Source organism: Aethalodelphis obliquidens, unplaced genomic scaffold (assembly GCF_003676395.1).
Source record: "Aethalodelphis obliquidens isolate GAN/ISIS:26980383/991018 unplaced genomic scaffold, ASM367639v1 scaffold70, whole genome shotgun sequence".
In the NCBI taxonomy this organism is placed as follows: Eukaryota; Metazoa; Chordata; class Mammalia; order Artiodactyla; family Delphinidae; genus Aethalodelphis; species Aethalodelphis obliquidens.
The window spans coordinates 6156457-6177462 of record NW_020838014.1 but is presented as its reverse complement, the minus strand read 5'-3'; the positions used below and the strand labels follow the sequence as shown (position 1 = coordinate 6177462).

The window sequence follows — 21006 nt, the reverse complement described above, 5'->3', positions numbered from 1 at the left end:
AAACACTGGCTTATACATGGAGAAAGTATGTATTACGTACTCGTAAATGACCTTATTTACTACATGTGACTATAAGAAAGGCAGCAAAGAACCGGTACTCTGGGCCATCTGTCATGACATGAAAACTGCCCTAGTAACCAGATGTAGACAAAAGAATGAAAACAATTAAGCAGGACGATAAGATCCCAGCCATACAGCATTGCACAGTTCTCAGTAAGCTCTTTTTTCTTTTTAAGATCAATGTGTTATAGACGAGGAACCCACTTGGGACATCATGGTCCGACAGAGCTACCCCCAGAAGGTGAAGCACTATGAATTCTGTAAAACAGTGATGCCACCTCTGGAGCAGGAGGCATCAAGAGTTATTACCAGTCAAGGCACTGTTGTCAAATACCTGTTGGATGGATCCACACAGGTAAAACAATATGTTAGATAAATTACTCTTTCCTGCTGCAGAGTAAAATACAAACAAGCTAAAGGTGAGGAACAGTACTATGACAAGGAAGAGAAACAACTCATTTGAAAATGAATGATGCCTTAAAATGGCAAAGAATAATATAGTTGGAAGGAAAAACACTGCCTTAGATGCTATACATACTATACATACTAGACAGATATTGATAGAAACTAAACGTTTAAATATGTGATAAAGTTTTAAATGTAGTCATTAGAAAAATTGAAATAGGGTAAATAATTTCCCAATTACATAGGGGAAGGGTGAAGAATGGGAAAACATAAAGCAAGTCAATCTGATAAAAGATAGGAAATGAAAAGAAACAAAATAGAAAGTAAATGGAAAACAAAGCAATATTATTGAGCTGTTTATTAATCTGTTGTCTCTGAGCTCCAAATCTACCCTTCTATAGCATGCTTTATACTGCTGAGTCTGGATGTTGGAAAATAGCATTTCTTTGAGTTATTTTTAACCTATTTCAGTTTGACACACAGTATTGTTAACCAGTTTCTTCCTCGTTTCTGAGAATGCTGAAATTTTTTGCTTTTTCTTCAGATTCTCTTCGCAGATGGTACTGTGAGCAGTAGTCCCAATTCAGGGCCTGTTGGTCTTCCTGCTGACGCGCCAGCAAGCCCTCACAGCGGGGACTTGATGAGCATGGGTTCTCAGCAAAAATCAGAAACAGCACCATCAGAGACTGTCATCACAAAGAAAGGTAATAACCGAAGCCTCTCAATTTATAATGGATTTAATAAATCCAAGGGCTTAATAAATGCTCAATATTATTTTTATTACACTTATCTTTTCATTGAATACATGCACATTTCAGTGGGAATCACAGCATTACACATTGTTTCATGAATTGCTTTTATCTCTATGTAATAAATAGCAAACATTTTCCTATGTCATCATGTACTCTGACACGACATTAGTTCTAATGCCTACACTACTGTTTTAGGGTTAAATGAGTGATCAGTGATGTCAAGTCTCTGTGTAGCCTTCTCTGTCCTTCTCTTTTCCCCGAAATCGCAGGAGAGCCACCTCAGCTCCAGACACGAGGGCCTCATGTCGTAAGTTCCAAAGCAGAAAGGAAAGAGGGTGAACACAAGAGCTTTCAAGTGTCTCTCTTTATCAGGGAGGAAAATAGCCCCAGATTACACCAGTCTCCCCCACCCCCAGTGGGTCTTCTCTTATATGTCATTGACTAAACCTGGTTGGGGACTTAGGCTGGGAAAACAGCATCTGAAACTTTTGGCTTTTTTCTCAGGAGATGAGCACTACTAGTAAGGAAAAAGGAAGGTGGAGAAGTGTCTTGTAAGCAATCAACCATGTCTGCCATAATCTAAATTACAGACTTGCTCCCCTCCAAGACACTTGCAATTTATGCCCCTACCTCCAGCACAGTATGAAAGTGTCTGCTTCCTCATACCCTTGCCAATGCCGGGTATTGTATTCTTTTCATGTTACTCAGTTTGATAGACAATTAATGCATCTTATTATTATATTAATTTGCATTTCATTGATTACTGATGAGATTAAACATTTAAAGATGTTTGTTGCTTTTTTTTTCTTTTTGTTAATTTTCTATTCACATCTTTCCTTGGTTTGCTGTTGGGATGTTCATCATTTTCATTTTAAGAGATCTTCATGTGTAGGAGACATGTGCTTGTATACCAGGCACAATTCTGGATACTTCAAAATATTAAATCAGTGAATACTCACAACAACTCTGTGAGGTGTGTATCTTAATAATCTCAATTTACAGATGAGAAAATTGAGACACAAAGAAGTTAATTAACTTCCTTGAAGTCTCTCAGCTAGTAAGTGGTAAAGCTCGGATTTGAGTCTGGGCAACTAACCCCTAAATTACACTGTCTCTCAGGCATTACAAATTTTTCTCAATTTCTCATATGCCTTTAATGATCTGTGAGACTAAGATTTAGTTTTTTTCTCTCAGATTCACACATCTCATCATGGTACCCAGTAACATTGTATGGAGGCAAAGTGAATTCTTTTTTTGATAACTCAAAATTTAGTGAAATGATATACTGGGTCATATGGTAGTTCTATTTTTAGTTTTTTGAGAAACCTCCATAACATTTTCCACAGTGACTGCACCCATTTACATTCCCACCAACAGTGTACAAGTGTTCCTTTTTCTCCACATTGTCTCCAACATTTGTTATTTGTGTTCTTTTTGATGATAGCCATTCTGAGAGATGTGAGGTAGTATATCATTGTGGTTGATTTGCATTTCTCTGATGATGAGGAAGCTTGAGCATCTTTTCATATGTGATATCATATGATATTTGTCTTTGACTTACTTCACTTAGTATGATAATCTCTAGGTCCATCCATGTTGCTGCAAATGGCATTCCATTCTTTTTTATGGCTAAGTAATATTCCATGGTATACATGTATGACATCTTCACACCGTTCAGAATGGCCATCATCAAAAAGTCTACAAACAATACATGCTGGAGAAGGTGTGGAGAAAAGGGAACCCTCCTACATTGTCAGTGGGAATGTAAATTGGTAAAACCACTATGGAGAACAGTATGGAGGTTCCTTAAAAAACTAAAAATAGAACTATCATATGAAGTAGCAATCCCACTCCTGGGCATATATCTGGAGAAAACCGTAATTCGAAAAGATACATGTACCCAATGTTCATTACAGCACTATTTACAATAGCCAGGACATGGAAGCAACCTAAATGTCCATTGACAGAGGAATGGATATGGTCAAATTTAAAAAAAAATTCTGTCTGTGTTTGAAAAGTTGAAAACTGCATATATCCTGCAGCTATTGAGTACAGAGTTCTCTTTTTCTAATTTAATTAATTTATTTATATATATATATATTTATACAGCATGTTACAGAGTTCTCTTTATATCTGTTCAATCAAATTTGTTAGTTGTGTTGTCCAATTTATATCCAGGTTCAGGAAACTTCTCTGTAAAGGGCAAGATAGTAAATGTTTTAGACACTTGGAGCCATATGGTCTCCGTCACAACTACTAACTCTGCTATTGTAGTGTAAAAGTAGCCTTAGAAAATACATAATCAAATGAGCATGCTGTGTTGTGTTCCAATTAAACTTTTATATGGTCACTAAAACTTGAATTTAATATAATTTTCATACATAACAAAATATTCTTTTGATTTTTTAATTATGTAGAAATGTACAAAGAATTATTACTTCACAGACTGTACAAAAACAGACAGTAAGCCATATTTGCCTCACATTCAAACTTTGACATTTCTTATTCTATATCCTTATGGACTTTTTAATGTACAATGTCAACTTATTCAGCAGAAGTATGTTTAAATTTCCTGAAAGGGTGGAATAGCCTCTTCACTCCTTACAGTTTAATCCATATTTCTTTTTTCTGAAATAACTATGTCTTTTTTATAGTTCTCAGATTTGCCTTTATATATTTTGAGGATATGATTTTAGATACTTACAAATTTAGAATTGTTTTATATTCATGGGGAATTTAACTTTTTATCAGTACACAATGACTTTTTATTCTAGGATTCTTTTTTACTCTAATGTTGATTTTGCTTATATTTTTATAGCTACATCAGCTATTGTTTAACTTTTCCAGTATAACTTTTCCCACACTTTATTTTACTTTCTATGGTTTATGTTTAAAAGTGTGTCTTGTGAGCAGCATATAGGTGTATGTTTTAAAAATTAGACATTTTTGTGTTTTAACTGGAAGTTTTAAGCTATTTATTGCAAAACAGATATTTTCTGAAAATGTCTTTATGTTGTCCTCATTCTTGAAAAATAATTTCACTGGGTGTAGAATTCTAGATTGACAGGTATTTTCTCTCAGCATGTGGACAATAATTCTTCATATTTTTCTTGCTTCCACTATTGCTGTTGAAAAGTTGGCTGTCAGTCTAATTGTTGTTAGACAATCTAACCACCTTTAAAATATTTTCTTTTTTATTATAATATCAATATGATTTAACTAGGGGTGGATTTCTTTTTATTTATCCAAGTGGGAATACATTGGGCTTCTTTTTTTTTTTTTTTTTCCCAGTACTTGGGCCTCTCACTGTTGTGGCCTCTTCTGTTGCGGAGCACAGGCTCAGCGGCCATGGCTCATGGGCCCAGCCGCTCCGAGGCATGTGGGATCCTCCCAGACCGGGGCACGAACCAGTGTCCCCTGCATCGGCAGGCGGACTCTCAACCACTGCGCCACCAGGGAAGCCCCACATTGGGCTTCTTGAATCTGTAAATTAGTATCTTTCATTCCTTGTGGAACTTTCTCAATATTATCTTTTCAAATATTGTTTATCATCCATTTCTTTCTCTTCTTCTTCGAGAATTCCAATTAAATGTGTATTAGAGAGCTTTTACCTCTCTTTCATTACTTCTGTCACATTGGCCCTCTGAGCTTCATTCTAAATAATTTCTACAGGTCTATCTTTCAGTTCTCTTTTAATGCTCTGGAAATACAAATAGGTCCAAATTAAATCTTAGGGCAATGGAAAGGCTTAGCTAAATATATCTGTCTTCTTTGGTTCCCCCAATTAGTTGAGTCTGCATCTTACACCAAGATCCACATTTCATGGTCTGAATCTAAAGGATCTTCCTGGAGGCAACAATCCTTTACTATATTTTTTGCAATTTTTTTCTCAGTCTGAGTTTACTTCATCATCGAGGCTTGGCAACACTGGCAAATTTTGCCTGGCAAGTAATAATGAGATTACTCATTATTATTCATACAAATGGAGTAAATCTACCTTTACTCCAGAGGTAGAGGGATTGAGATAATATTTACAGGGTTCCATGAGGGTTTCTTCAGTTCTATCTTCCTGTTCTAATTGAATGGGGGTGGGGAGGGGTTGAGAGGGGGATGTGTATCAGATGATTATCAATGTAGTAATTAAACTGTACAAATCCTCTCCATATGAGAGGCCAAGGATATGCTTGATTGGTAATGTTCTCCAGATCCAGGGCCAAAGAAAGATGTTTCCTGTGACTGAAAAAAAAAAGACAAAATCAGAGGAATGAAGAGTTAAAATTATACTCTATTATACTAGAATATAATAAGTCAAAAAAAGGATTCTAAAAATTTCAGAGATACACAGGAGAAAATAGAGGCTTTGAAAACCAGGGTACAGGACCCCAAATCTGGAATCTAGGGAGATGTAAGCAAGACCTAAAAGTGTACAGAAATTGACAAGAATGGGTATTGTGCCATGGAGAGTGAGCTGTGTATGCACGTGTATGTTTTGTGGGAGGTGATGGGAATCCAGCCAAGGTTCAAGTACCAAGATTTAGATATTCATAACCTGAAATTTTTGCTTCTTGAGAAATAGTATAATTGATGAATACCACTTAGAATTTCTCTGTGTCTGAGGTAACCTACACTGTATTAAAACTTAATGAATAATTCTATATGTGATATAGTTATATTGTTGCATTTGATTTTTTTTAATTTTTTTTTAAATTTTTAAATTTTTGTTGGAGTATAGTTGATTTGTTGTATTTGATTTTACTTGAACTTCCACAGGAAAAAGTCAGAAAAATCAGTCATCAATGGCTCATAAAAATGAAAGCCATGAACCTCCCCCAGAAACAATTCAAACGGTAACTCCTGTGGAGGTTCACTTAGGCACCTGGTTTACAACTACACCTCAAGGAAATCGGATTGGCACCAAAGGATTAGAAAGAATAGCAGACTTGGCCCCACTTTTATCCTTTAAAGCCACAGATCCTGTCGATGGAACGGTATGGCAAACTATTATATATTACAAATTTTTCTAAATTGTTAGGGTTCTGAAACAACACATGGAGGAATACCTGTCAAATAATAAATTTTCAATAACTGTTTGTTAAGTAATGGATGTATGGATGAATGGATGGATCCATCTTTCCAAATCTAAAAATATTGTGTGGTTCATTTGACCAGTGTAGTGTATCATGAAATATCAATTCTTGAAGTGAGAGACAAATCATGAATTTTCTATTCCACTTTTAAGACATATGATTAATGATATCCTATATTTCTTTCTGTTGGATGTATTTGTTTATATGTCTTATCGTCTAGAAGTGAGGGGCTCTGATTTATTCCGACTTTTTGTGTGTACCTGACATGAATTATAGAAATTTGTTCATGATCCTTGACTTCAAATAATTTATGGTATATTTAATGAGATGCCCACATTAAATAACTCAAACATTCAACACCACCACAAAGCAACTATAAGAAAGATTTTATTTATAACTTAAGAAAAAGTGACAAATGAGTGGTATAGTAAATAACGGTTTTGTTTATCTGTCAAGCAGATGTGAAATTGAAACCCCTGGGATGCACAATAGCGTCTTCTATAGGCTTTCTGTTAGGGGTTTTGCATACATTCTCTCATTCAGGCCTCACACCAGTGTATATTATACAGATGAGGAAGCTGGGCCTCAGCAAGTTAAGTAATGTGACCAGGAAGTGCTGGAGCCAGGTTTAGAACTAGTCGTTGGGACTAAAAACTGGGCTCTTTCCATTCCACAGCTATTCCTCTAATATCTTATGTGGAGCTTTGCAGCACCCTCTAAATCTAACAAGACAAAGAATTTCCTGCATGCCTTATTTCTGGTTTCTGGACTTCCAGCACTTGTTTACAACCACATGCTGATAGTCGAAAGCAAAATGTCTGCTTGCTATTGAGATAAATTCCTTTATCTAACCAAATGCGTTTTCCTTTCTTCTTCAGCCTACTTCTGAAATAGTTTCATAATCTCTTACATCGTTTGCTAGTTCTCTGTTGTGAGACTCAAGATACATATCATCTCAGGATAGTTTTTTTTTGGTGACTTCAAATGACTCACTTTAATTCAGCCCTGATACAGATTATTTGGCTTAATATGCAAATTTGATTAATATTTCTTAGTTAATGACACTCAATTTCCTTTACTGATACCTAGCACCATTATAGAAGCACAAACCAAGATCCAGGAGCCTGGATTCAAGCATAGACACCCAACAGTCAAATAGCAATCACAACAATAGTAATAATATTTATTGAGCACTCACTGTGTGCCAGTCACTGTTCTTGGTGTTTTCCACATCCTAACTTGTTTAATTCTCACAATAAACTATTGTTTCCATTTTACATATGAGACAACTAAGCTACAGACAGGCTAAATAATTTTTCCAAGATCACACAGCAGGTGGTAGATTCAGAATGTGGACCCCAGGTTGTATTCTAGGTCTCATATGCTTAACTATTATGCAAATAAGGGGCAATGATCATATGAAACAAAATTGAGAATGGATGTGTGTTTTCATGATATCTGACATGAAGTATCACATTTTAGAGGAGTGCCACTGACCTTGCTGTGAGGCAGTCATGGGTTTGAACCCCAAGTCACACTTCTTACTAGATATATGACTTTGGATGTTTCTAATCTAGTATCTTTACTCCTAAAATAGAAATAATAGTCATTACCTAAAATAGTTGGGAAGATTAATACCAGATTTAGCACCATCAGGTGTTCAGTAAATATTCTTTCTATTGTGTTCTTGCCACCTCTAAAAATAATGATTATCTTACCCTATGGTGATCAGAAAATGTCAATGTTATGTGGTGTTATAAAATGTTGGAATAATTCTAAATAATAATTTGTGAATATCTAAACTAGATAGGGAATTCCCTAGCGGTCCAGTGGTTAGGACTCTGCACTTTCACTGCCAAGGGCCCAAGTTCGATCCCTGGTTGAGAAGCTAAGATCCCACAAGCTATGTGCCACAGCCAAAATAAATAAATGAGTTAAAGAGCTAGTATTTATCATTGCTAACTTGATGACCAATTAAGTGTGAATTACTTTACCAGCATTATCTCATTTAATCCGTATAACATCTCTGAGGAATACTAGTGTTGGCTCCATTTTGCAGATAAGGAAACTAGGGCCAAGAGAAGGGAAGCAACTTGCCTAAATCACTCAGCCAGCTGTGGAACCAGAATTTGAACTCAGGCAGCTTAACTGCAGAGTCCATGCTCTCAGTCACTGCATTCTACAGCAGTATTTCTTGTTATACACATTCGATAGATAGAGAGATAGATAGATAGATAGACAGACAGATATAGATAGACAGATATACATATCTATATCTACCACTGGCTGAGAGTGCCAAAGATAAGAACTTAAAATAATGATCAGTGTGCACTTCTCTCTTATAGTGATTTCTGCCTACTATAAAAAGATAAAAATGTAATTATGACCTACTCACAAAAGCCCTAGACACTTGAGTCAAAATATAGCTAGCAAACTCACTCTCATATCCATCTGGACACTTCAGTGCAAATTGTGTCCCTTACAGTTAGGACAGTATAAGTTAGAAAACACTCAATGATTTAAATATATGCATTATATAATTTTAATACATTGTTGACAGTTGGGGTCTCCAGAAGCAAACACTGGAATGAAGGTTGTGGTACAAGATATTTATAAGGGACACCATTTGTGAAAGGAATGGGGAGAAAGCAGGATTGGACAGAGGAGAAGCTGAGCTGTGACGCAGACCCCACAAAGCCTTGGTTAACTGGCAGGAGCTCAGAAGCCAGTGTCATCTGTCCCAATGTCCCAAGTCTGGGAGCAGGAACCATATCGGTGTACTCCTGCCTCACTCAGTCACTGGACCAAGGTCACCTGGAGCAATGTGAGTCAGGCAAAGCATTTCTCTGCAGCTGAGGCAGATGCTGGAAGAGCTGACAACTGGAGGCTGTTTGCCAACTTCACTCCACACAGCTGGGGAGCAAATCCTGTCTTGAAGGAAGATCTGGGCTATGCATCTCCATGCCTGCCACATCTTCACACACACACACACACACACACACACACACACACACACACACACACACACACAGCTGGGGGTTTAGAGCTTCTCTGGTGAACCATTTAGCTACAGGATACAAAGGTCTGAGTGCTCTTTCAGACTGAAGTACTTGCTAGGGCTAAATGAATATTTTCTGTGTTTCTTACTCTAGTCCACATACTTAAAACCCTTCACTACTGATTTGCCTGCCTTGGGATAAAGACTGTGTCCTTAATATGGCTTAATAATCTTCCCAGTTTGGTCCCTCACTCCTAACTTTGCTCTCACCACTCTGCCCATTGCTCCCTGGGATCCTTTGTGTCTAGCACCCCTTTCACCCATGCTGCCCTCCTGCACCGACACACAAAATCCAAGCTCTGGCATTGCTTCCTCAGGGGAGACCAGACCACATCAGAACCCTCACTACAGACACCAGTGGTCCCTTGCTTATCTTAAACCTGTAGTTTCCAAGGAGGCAGGACCTGGGACCATTTTCCTGGACATACCTGGGTCAGATCAGTCCTGATGTTAACTTTTTACTCACAAATGTGCGACCATGGAAGAAGCACCAGTTCTGAAGTCAGTCTTAGTCCAACATCAGCTCTGGCACGTGCTGAGTGACATTCAGCAAGTTTCTTAACTTCTCTAAGCCTGAATTTCCTCATCCATAAAATGGGGATATCGTTGCCTGCCTCCCAGGATTGTTATAAAGATTAGATCAAGTAGATGAGATAAAACTTTTACTTCTAAATAACCAGGATTTTGATGGTAATCAGTGGGGTGTGAAAATAAGCACACTTGGGATTAACCACCTGACCAAATGATGGTGCTCTGCCTTTGTATGTTCAGGTTATGACAACTCGAGAAGACAAAGTGATCATCATTGAAAAGAAAGATGGTACTCGGGTAGTGGATCATGCTGATGGTACCAGAATCACAACCTTTTATCAAGTTTATGAAGATCAAATTATTTCTCCGGATGATCAAGAGACAGGTAAGTTTTTTTTTTCTTTTTTTAAAATTTTTCTTTTATATTGGAGTATAGTTGATTAACAATGTTGTGTTAGTTTCAGGTGTACAGCAGAGCGATTCAGTTATACATATACATGTATCTCTTCTTTTTCAAGTAGATGACAATATTCTATGTCTTTACAATAAGATAGGTAGAAACCTCACTGATTTTTGAAAATACACATAAGAAAATAATTTTTTTGAAGAATTCACGTCAACTAAAGAGTACTCACGTAATCCAAATGAGGCCCTTTATTATGATCTTTATCCTCAGCTGACGTGGAAGTGATAACAGCTCTAGTTGGCTGATGGATAATAATAGTGCCTTTTCCATTTATACCACTAAAAACTTACAGCCTGGATTGGTAGCAACTAAAAGTTAATAATCATGACTCAACTGTCCTGCACATTAGCTCTCAGACCTGTTTCCTTTGATCCTTAAGGAATCTAATTTGCATACATAGGTGACATCAGGTAGGTCCTCCTTCAATTCTTTCTGACAATTCTCATTATCAGAAAGGTGATATGAGAGAAAAGCCAGCGACAGCTACTAATGAACCAGAGTCTTTCATATTATCTAAAAGCCTACCACCCTTCCTAAGCTAAATTTAAAAACGATTTTTAAATAAAAATTATTCCGACTCACTTTTCTTTAATTCCAGAGTTTAAATGCTTCATTGCCAAATTAAGTGCAACAAATGGGCAAGTGACTGGAAAAAGAGGAACCTTTCCACCCTGCTAGTTAGAGTGAAAATTAAAAGAGCCACGTGGGTGGGCAATTTTTAAATATCTGGTAAATTGAAAATGTGCATATCATACAATACACTAACTCTACTTCTGGGTATATATAGAAAGACACTCTTATACATTTGAACAAGGAAACAGGTATAGGGGTGCTACTTGCAACACCAAGTTTAATATTAAAATATTGGGAAAACAAATGTCCATCAACAGCGGAATAGAAAAATAAAATGTGGTATATGCTTACAAAGGAGTACTATATAGCAATTAAAAGGAATGAAGTGCACACATACATGCACCTATTTACACACACACATATATATCAAGATGGCTAAATGTCTCAAAACATTGTTAAGTTAAAAATTCAGGTGTAGAATGATACATAGAGTAATATATAACTTATGCAAATTTAAAGTACACAAAATACTATATGTTGTTTTTGATACATACATTTATATAAAAGTATAAAAATGGATTGTGAGAAAAAGGAATAAACCCAGAGATAAGGAGAGCAGTAAACTTCAACTTTATCTGTATTTTTCTCTTATGTACATATTAAAAATGAAGCAAATATGGCAAAATATTAACAAGTGTTAATTTTGATTAGTGAGCATGAATAGTTAAATTATATTTTGTGCTTTTCTGGATGTTTTCAATTTCTCAAAATAAAAAGAATGGTGAGAACAAAAGAGCACACTAAATTAAGAGATATTCTGGAAATATGACTGCATTGACATAGAGAGTAGCCCGTACTCCAGCCCCATGGAGTGAGTTCTCAACACTGGATCTTGACTTCGAGTCCAGGTAGCCAGGAGGCAGGAGCACAGTCAGAGTCAGCTGGCAGGCATGTTCCCTATGTGTGTATCCTATCAGACCTGCTTCCCTTGCATTTGCCCACAGACGAAGGTCCTCAGAGGATCACCAGGCAGGTGAAGTGCATGCAGATTGAAAGTTCACACTACGCCACTGTCATCACCAACTGCGAGGACAGTAGCTGCTGCACCACCTTTGGGGATGGGACGTCTATCATCGCAAAGCCACAGGGAACATACCAGGTGGGTCTGGGGGAGGATGAGGGGTGCCAAAGGTAAGTGTCAATTTGACTAAGAAAACCCACTCCTCGGGGGGCAGTGAACAGTCCTGCCACATGCACGACTGTTGCTCTCTTGTCTCAGTGGATCTGAGAACACACTTCTCAATCTCTTTTCATTTATTCACCTTCTTTTTACAATTCATTCCAGGAAAACATAGTCCTGCTTGTCTTTAAATTCTTGGGTATTTGGGGATCAAGCTTATAAACCAGAGTGTATTTGCTGGGGATCCTTTATGTGGTAGGTGATGGGCACCGTGGGTGTTAGAAGCATTCAGTGCTGGCCTGTCCCTACCAGACCAGTTTCACCTCCTGCCACCTCTTATTCATTCTCTCTCTCCCATCCTTCCCACCTCCAGTCTGTCCCCACTCTACCTCATGTCCCCACAGGATGGAAGGACAGCTAGCCCAGCTGAAGCACAGCTTTGTCTTTGGAGGGCTGGGGAGGAGCACTGTTAGAAACTCCTCTGCCTCCTTGCATTTCCCCATTAAACACAATCACCCGGGTTCAGCCTGCAGTCCCTTCAGTCTTAGAAGGATTTGCCTTTGCCTTTCCAATTGCTGGAGAAGGGACACAAGTGCCATGGTGTCACATCTAAGGTCATAGGATACTGAGAGCTTGAAGCCAGAAGATGATGGACAAAGACCTCAGTGACAAATGTTTGTTTCTCTGAAAGCTGTTGAAGCCAGTTTATCCCTCCCATCTCTCCCGATAATGTTATCCTACCCCCTCTTTACCCTGTGCAGATCTTTGTGCAGCAAGGAAGGTACTGAAAGTGAGAGATGACTGTGAAATGTTGCAGTTGGAGAAGGGGATGCTTTTTTTCCTATATAGCATTCAGAATATCCAATTTTTTAGGCAGCATCCATTTGCCGGTATCATATGTCCTACCAGATATGATGAGACTCTCCTAAGATGCTGTGATGAGAGCTTATTTTTATCATGTCCCCAGACTCTAATTGTTACAACTATGGGGCAAAGGAATTTTAGCACCAATGACAGTTACCACTGAACGAAGAGATGTAACAGAAAAGAGATCCAACTTGGAGACCTTCAGTGCCTGACACTATTGTATAGCCGCTTGTTTGCCCAATATCCTGAAACACAGACTAAGGAAGGATCAACCTTGATTGCTCCTTATGGAGAAACACACATATCTTAGTTCCCAACTGGAAAAAAAAAAACCCTAAGTAAGTTTAGCTGCACCTATTTTGTAATTCTGTGGTTTTATAGAATTGAAAGCTGGCATTCAAAAATACCTTCTGCCTGTCCTCTGTTGGACTTGGCACACTTGTCATTTATTTCCTCACTCACCAGCATGAGAACATTGGGCAGTGTGATGAGGGAGGCCAGATTTTAGGCAATGTATGAAAGGGAGAGTAGAGCTTGATATTGGTCACTGTTGTACCTTGGCAGCACTAGAAAGATTATTCAAAACATCAAAAAGGAGGTGGGTGTAACAATTGTTATCTTCTATGATTATAATGTGCCACAAGTGGCGGTGGGAACATCCACCCAGCTGGAGGATTTCAAGAAGACAAGATGACAAATAATGGGTCTGTTATCTCCCATGGGAAATCTTTCTCTATCCCTGGGTTTAGGAACTAAAACCATTTTCCCTAGACCAGAAGACCTACTGTCTTTCTGGGGAACAGTGTGTCTGTGTATGTGTGTGTGTGCTAGACTAAGCTTTTGACTACTCTTCTATACCAGTCTGATCCTGACTCCTTTGGGGGAAGATAGAGATATGTAAGAAGCATTCTTAGGAATACTAGTGAAAAGGACTTTAAAAGTCCTTGTCTTTATCAGTACTACCACAAACAAACATCATAATGAAGGGTGCCTTGTCCTCTACTTAGTGTGTGAAATCAGTTGAAAGAGGCAAATTTATAGTAAATTCTGAGCAGTATAGGTATGTAAAACCATGAGAATTTAATTTGCTAACATACATACATACATACATACATATATGAGTCATTGCTATATTTTTCATGTTGAGTCTCTATGCTTCAGCACTGCTGTTTCTCCAGATTAACTTCCTAGAAGGCAGAACATCTCCTTTTTATAGGTTTTCTTTTTGGCTCTTCTATATGGTTCCTTCACCTATGGTATGTCTTAATTGTGGAAGTTATAGGCCATCTTTTTCTGTCCAGAGCAGCTTTCAGTAAATTACAGAGTCAATCTGACAGTTTGGATCCATTTTGATGAGGACCTGTGGAGGCTGGGAAAATTGAAAATTTAACCAGCCACGAGTGCCTACTCTAAAATGTACCTGAAACCACAGAGAAGCCTCAGAACTCATCAAGTCCAGTGGAGTTCTCTGGGCCTAGGGAATGGTGAAGAGTCAATATGAGAAACTTCCAGAAGGGTGGAGTAAGGACTTCTGAAAATCTCCTCTCCCTAAAAACAACTAGAAACCTGGAAGTATTGTCAAAATCAACTTTTTCAGAAGTCTAGAAATTAACCAAAGGACTACAATATTCTGAGGATTGTTTATTTAAAGACAAACAAACAAAAAAAAAAGACTGAATCTTGGGAAGAACAGCAAGAATTGTGGTGATTTCACTTGCCATATTCCCCTCCCCTCCCCCAGCTCCATGGTAGCCTTGAAAATCAACACTCTCACATGCAAAATAGCAGTGAAAGCCAGCAAGCCAGCAGCCACTGAAAGAAGAAAAGATTTAGAGCTCCACAAAATATTGTCAGTGTTTGAGCTGTCTGGCCGTTCCCTGGAAACACCCACTCACAGGGGTTGTCTTTATTTGATCCGACTCTGAGCTCACTCCCTAAAAACAGCCTTTTCCCCAAACAGAGGTAATTATTTAACATTATAGCCATCGAAGTGGCAATAACAAACAAGAGGCTGAACAAAAGAGTTTAAAGGAAAAGAAGGGGAACGAGAAGTCCACAGAGAGCTTTGAAAAGCTCTGATGTATTCCCTGGAATCTGGAAAGCCATACTCAAGTGCAGGGCTGTGTCCATGCCCATAAAAGAAAGCCCTGATCTTTCACTCTTTCTGATCAAGAGGCTCGGCACAAGCAGGGAGTGAAGCTAAGGCAGAATTACAAAGCTAAGGTGGAATTACAAACATCCTGCTAAAGCATTGAAAAAATACATCAATATGCAAACGGAGCCCTCGGCAGAAGCTGAAAGACGTATTAGTGTAAAGTACTTAAGAAAATATCTGCCCAGTTATGAGAAGACCTCTAAGCAACCAAACAAACATGTTAGGCCCACTCGACAATAAATACAAACTTTAAAAAAATAGTTCAGGGAAATCACTGAATAAACAGCAACAACAACAAAGCAACAATAACAAGCCCTGGGGAAACGATCTAATTTCCAGAGTTGTACATTATACTACTTGAAATGTCCAGTTTTCAACAAAAAATTATGAGACATGGGGGGGGGGGGAAGGGAAATTATGACCCATAAACAGGGATGGGGAAGGAGGAAGCAATCAATAGAAACTACCCCTGAGGAAACCCAGACTTTGCACTTAAATAGACAAAGAAATTTAAGTCAGATGTTATGTTTAAAAAACTGAGAGAAACCTTGCGTAAAGACCTAAAGCAAAGTATGAGAATGGTTTTTCGCCAAGTATAGAATATCAATACATAGAAATTATTTTTTGTAAAAAAAGAACCACATAGAAATTCTGGAGTTGGAAAGCATAATAACTGTAATGAAAAATTTACTAATGAGGCTCAACATCAAATTTTAGCTGCCAGAGGAAATAATCATCAAACTTGAAAATAGGTCAGTTGAGATTAACCAATCTGAGGAAGAGAGAGAAAAAAAAAATGAAGAAAAATGAACAGAGCCTCAGAGACCTGTGGGACACCATAAGGCATACTAACACATGCATAATGAGAGTCTGAGAAGGAAAAGAGAGAAGGGCAGAAATATTATTTGAAGAAATAATGGCTTAAAACTTCCCAAATTTGATAAAAACTGTCTATACATGCAAGAATCTCGACAAACTTCAAGTAGGATAAATTCAGAGAGATCCACACCTAAACACATCATAATCAAACTGTCAAAGATGAAGAGAGAATCTTGAAAGTAATGAGAAGAGACTCATCAAATATGAGGGATCTCCAATAAGATTAATAGCTGATTTCTCATCAGAAACTATGGAGTCTAGAAGGCAGTGAGATGATATATTCAAAATGCTTGAAGAAAAAGATCATCAACAAAAACTCATTCAGTAAAATTATCCTTCTAAAATGAAAAAATCAAGATAGTTCCAGAAAAACAAAAACTGAGAGAATTCATTGCTCTTAGACATCCCCTACAAGAAAATCTAAAGGGAATCCTTCAGGCTGAAATGAAAGAACATTGCACAGTAATTCAAATACACACAAATAAATAAAGAGCAATGTTAAAGGTAACTACATAGGTAAATATAAAAGACAGTATAGATGTATTTTTGTGACTCTCTTTTCATTTGAATTTAAAAGGCAAATGCATAAAGCAATAATTATAAAAGTATATTTATGTGCTTATAATGTGTAAAGATGAAATTTTTGACAAGAATAACATAAAGGGCAGAGGAATAGAGCTATATGGAGCAAAGATTTTGTATAATATTGAAATTCTTAGTATCAATTTAATCTAGAAAGTTATAAATTGAGATGTTTGTAATACCCAAGAAAAACTAAGAAAACAACTCAAAAATATATATAAAAGAAACAAGGGAATTGAAGTGGCACACTTCAAAATATCTATTTAAAACAAAAGAAAGCAGTAATGGATGAATAGAGGGGAAACCAGAGACATAAGACATATAGAAAACAAATAGAGACTTCCATTCATGCGATCATCATGTTGCAGCATTCTTCATCAAGCCATGTGGCTGAAAGGGTCTTGGTGCTCCGACCGGGCATCAGGCCTGAGCCTCTGAGGTGGGAGAGCTCAGGCCTGACACCGGACAGGCCTGAGCTCTCTGGACAGGATATTGAACCACCAGAGACCTCCCGGCCCCTTGTAATATCAATCAGTGAGAACTCTCCCAGAGATCTCCATCTCAATGCTAAGACACAGCTCCAATGACCAGCAAGCTCCAGTGCTGGACACCTCATGCCAAAAAACTAGCAAAACAGGAACACAACACCACTCATTATCAGAGAGGCTGCTTAAAGTCATAATAAGTTCACAGACACCACAAAACACACCACTGGATGTGGTCCTGCACACCAGAAAGACAAGATCCAGTCTCAACCACCAGAACACAGGCACCAGTCCCTTCCACCAGGAAGCCAAAACAACCCACTGAACGAACCTTACCCACTGGGCGCAGACACCAATAACAACAGGAACTACAAACCTGCAGCCTGCAAAAAGGACACCCCCAAACACAGTAAGTTAAGCAAAATGAGAAGACAGAGAAATACACAGCACATGAAGGAGAAGGTAAAAACCCACCAGACCAAACAAATGAAGAGGAAATAGGCAGTCTACCTGAAAAAGAATTCAGAGTAATGATAGGAAAGATGATCCAAAATCTTGGAAATAGAATGGAGAAAATACAGGAAACGTTTTAACAAGGACTTAGAACTAAAGAGCAAACAAACAATGATTAACAACACAGTAAATGAAATTTAAAATTCTCTAGAAGGAATCAATAGCAGAATAACTGAGGCAGAAGAATGGATAAGTGACTTAGAAGATAAAATAGTGGAAATAACTACCACAGAGCAGAATAAAGAAAAAGAATGAAAAGAATGGAGGAGAGTCTCAGACACCTCTGAGACAACATTAAATGCACCAACATTCGAATTATAGGGGTCCCAGAGGAAGAAGAGAAAAAGAAAGGGACTGAGAAAATATCTGAAGAGATTAGTTGAAAACTTTCCTAATATGGGAAAGGAAATAGTCAATCAAGTCCAGGAAGTGCAGAGAGTCCCATACAGGATAAATCCAAGAAGAAACATGCCAAGACACATATTAATCAAACTATCAAAAATTAAATATAAAGAAAAAATGTTAAAAGCAGCAAGGGAAAAGCAATAAATAACTTACAGGGGAATCCCCATAAGGTTAACAGCTGATCTTTCAGCAGAAACCGTGCAAACCAGAAGGGAGTGGCAAGACATATTTAAAGTGATAAAAGGGAAAGACCTACAACCAAGGTTACTCTACCCAGCAAGGATCTCATTCAGATTCAATGGAGAAATTAAAACCTTTACAGACAAGCAAAAGCTAAGAGAATTCAGCACCAGCAAACCAGCTTTACAACAGACACTATAGGAACTTCTCTAGGCAGGAAACACAAGAGGAGAGAAGACCTACAAAAACTAACCCCAAACAATTAAGAAAATGGTAATAGGAACATACATATTGATAATTACCTTAAATGTAAATGGATTAAACGCTCCAACCAAAAGACACAGACTGACTGAATGGATACAAAAACAAGACCCGTATATATGCTGTCTAAAGAGACCCCTTCAGACCTGAGGAAACACACAGATTGAAAGGGAGAGAATGGAAAAACATATTCCATGCAAATGGAAATCAAAAGAAAGGTGGAGTAGCAATTCTCATATCAGACAAAATAGACTTTAAAATAAAGACTATTACAAGAGACAAAGAAGGACACTACATAATGATCAAGGGATCGATCCAAGAAGAAGATATAACAATTGCAAATATTTATGCACCCAAACATATGAGCACTTCAGTACATGATGCAAATGCTAACAGCCATAAAAGGGGAATTTGACAGTAGCATAATCATAGTAGGAGACTTTAACACCCCACTTTCTCCAATGGACAGATCAACCAAAATGAAAATAAATAAGGAAACACAAGCATTAAATGACACTTTAAACAAGAAGGACTTAATTGATATTTATAGGACATTGTATCCAAAAACAGCAGAATACACTTTCTTCTCAAGAGCTCATGGACCATTCTCCAGGATAGATCATATCTTGGGTCACAAATCAAGCCTTGGTAAATTTAGGAAAATTGAATTCGTATCAAGTGTCTTTTCCGACAAAAACGCTATGAGACTAGATAACAATTACAGGAAAAAAACTGTAAAAAAAAATACAAACATATGGAGGCTACACAGAATAACCAGGAGATCACTGAAGAAATCAAAAACAAAATCAAAATTACCTAGAAACAAAGGACAATGAAAACATGACAACCCAAAACCTATGGGATGCAGCAAAAGCTGTTCTAAGAGGGAAGTTTATAGCAATACAATCCTACTGCAAGAAACACGAAAAATCTCAAATGAACAACATAATCTTACACCTAAAGCAATTAGAGAAAGAAGAACAGAAAAACCCCAAAGTTAGCAGAAGAAAGTAAATCATAAAGATCAGATCAGAAACAAATGAAAAAGAAATGAAGGAAACGATAGCAAAGATCAATAAAACTAAAAGCTGGTTCTTTGAATAGATAAAGAAATTGATAAACCATTAGCCAGACTCATCAAGAAAAAAAGAAGACTCGAATCAACAGAATTAGAAATGAAAAAGAAGAAGTAACAACTGACACTGCAGAAATACAAAGGATCATGAGAGATTACTACAAGCAACTATATGCCAATAAAATGGACAACCTGGAAGAAATGGACAAATTTTTAGAAAAGCACAGCCTTCCGAGACTGAACCTGGAAAAAATAGAAAATATATACAGAACAATCACAAGTGCTGAAATTGAAACTGTGATTTGTGGCACATATATACAATGGAATATTACTCAGCCATAAAAAGAAACGAAATTGAGTTATTTGTAGTGAGGTGGATGGACTTAGAGTCTGTCTTACAGAGTGAAGTAAGTCAGAAAGACAAAAACAAATACTGTATGCTAACACATATATATGGAATCTAAAAAATATAATAATAAAAATAATGGTCATGAAGAACCTAGAGGCCAGGCGGGAATAAAGACACAGACCTACTAGAGAATGGACCTGAGGATATGGGGAGGGGGAAGGGTAAGCTGTGACAAAGCGAGAGAGTGGCATGGACATATATACACTGCCAAACGTAAAATAGATAGCTAGTAGGAAGCAACCACATAGCACAGGGAGATCAGCTCGGTGCTTTGTGACCACCTAGAGGGGTGCGATAGGGAGGATGGGAGGGAGGGAGATGCAAGAGGGAAGAAATATGGGGACATATGTATATGTATAACTGATTCACTTTGTTATAAAGCAGAAACTAACACACCATTGTAAAGCAATTATACTCCAATAAAGATGTTTTAAAAAAAAAGAAAATATTCCAACAAACAAAAGCCCAGGACCAGATGGCTTCACAGGCGAATGCTATCAAATATTTTGAGAAGAGCTAACACCTATCCTTCTCAAACACTTCCAAAATGTAGCAGAGGGAGGAACACTCCCAAATTCATTATACGAGGCCACCATCACCCTGATACCAAAACCAGACAGAGATGTCACAATTAAAGAAAACTACAGCCAATATCACTGATGAACATAAATGCAAAAATCCTCAAAAAAATACTAGGCAACAGAATCCAACAGCACACTAAAAGGATCACACAACATGATCAAGTGGGGTTTATCCCAGGAATGCAAGGATTCTTCAATATATGCAAATCAATCAATGTGATAAACCATATTAACAAATTGAAGGAGAAAACCAATATGACCATCTCAATAGATACAGAAAAAGCTTTCAACAAAATTCAAAATCCATTTATGATAAAAACTCTCCAGAAACTAGGCATTGAGGGAACTTACCTCAACATAATAAAGGCCATACATGACAAACCCACAGCCAACATTGTTCTCAATGTTGAAAAATTGAAACGTTTTCCATTAAGATCAGAAACAAGACAAGGTTGCCTACTCTCACCACTGTTATTCAACATAGTTCTAGAAGTTTTAGCCA

General features: G+C 37.5%; 1 protein-coding gene across 1 annotated transcript in view; it reads left to right on the top strand.

The window, feature by feature from the left end:
• SPAG17 (sperm associated antigen 17) overlaps nt 1–21006 on the top strand; it is a 218300-nt gene that overhangs the window by 143931 nt on the left and 53363 nt on the right. The window contains 5 exon segments of the mRNA XM_027091011.1: nt 237–415; nt 1010–1169; nt 5988–6205; nt 10134–10278; nt 11937–12091. Coding sequence (XP_026946812.1) covers nt 237–415; nt 1010–1169; nt 5988–6205; nt 10134–10278; nt 11937–12091 — 857 coding nt within the window.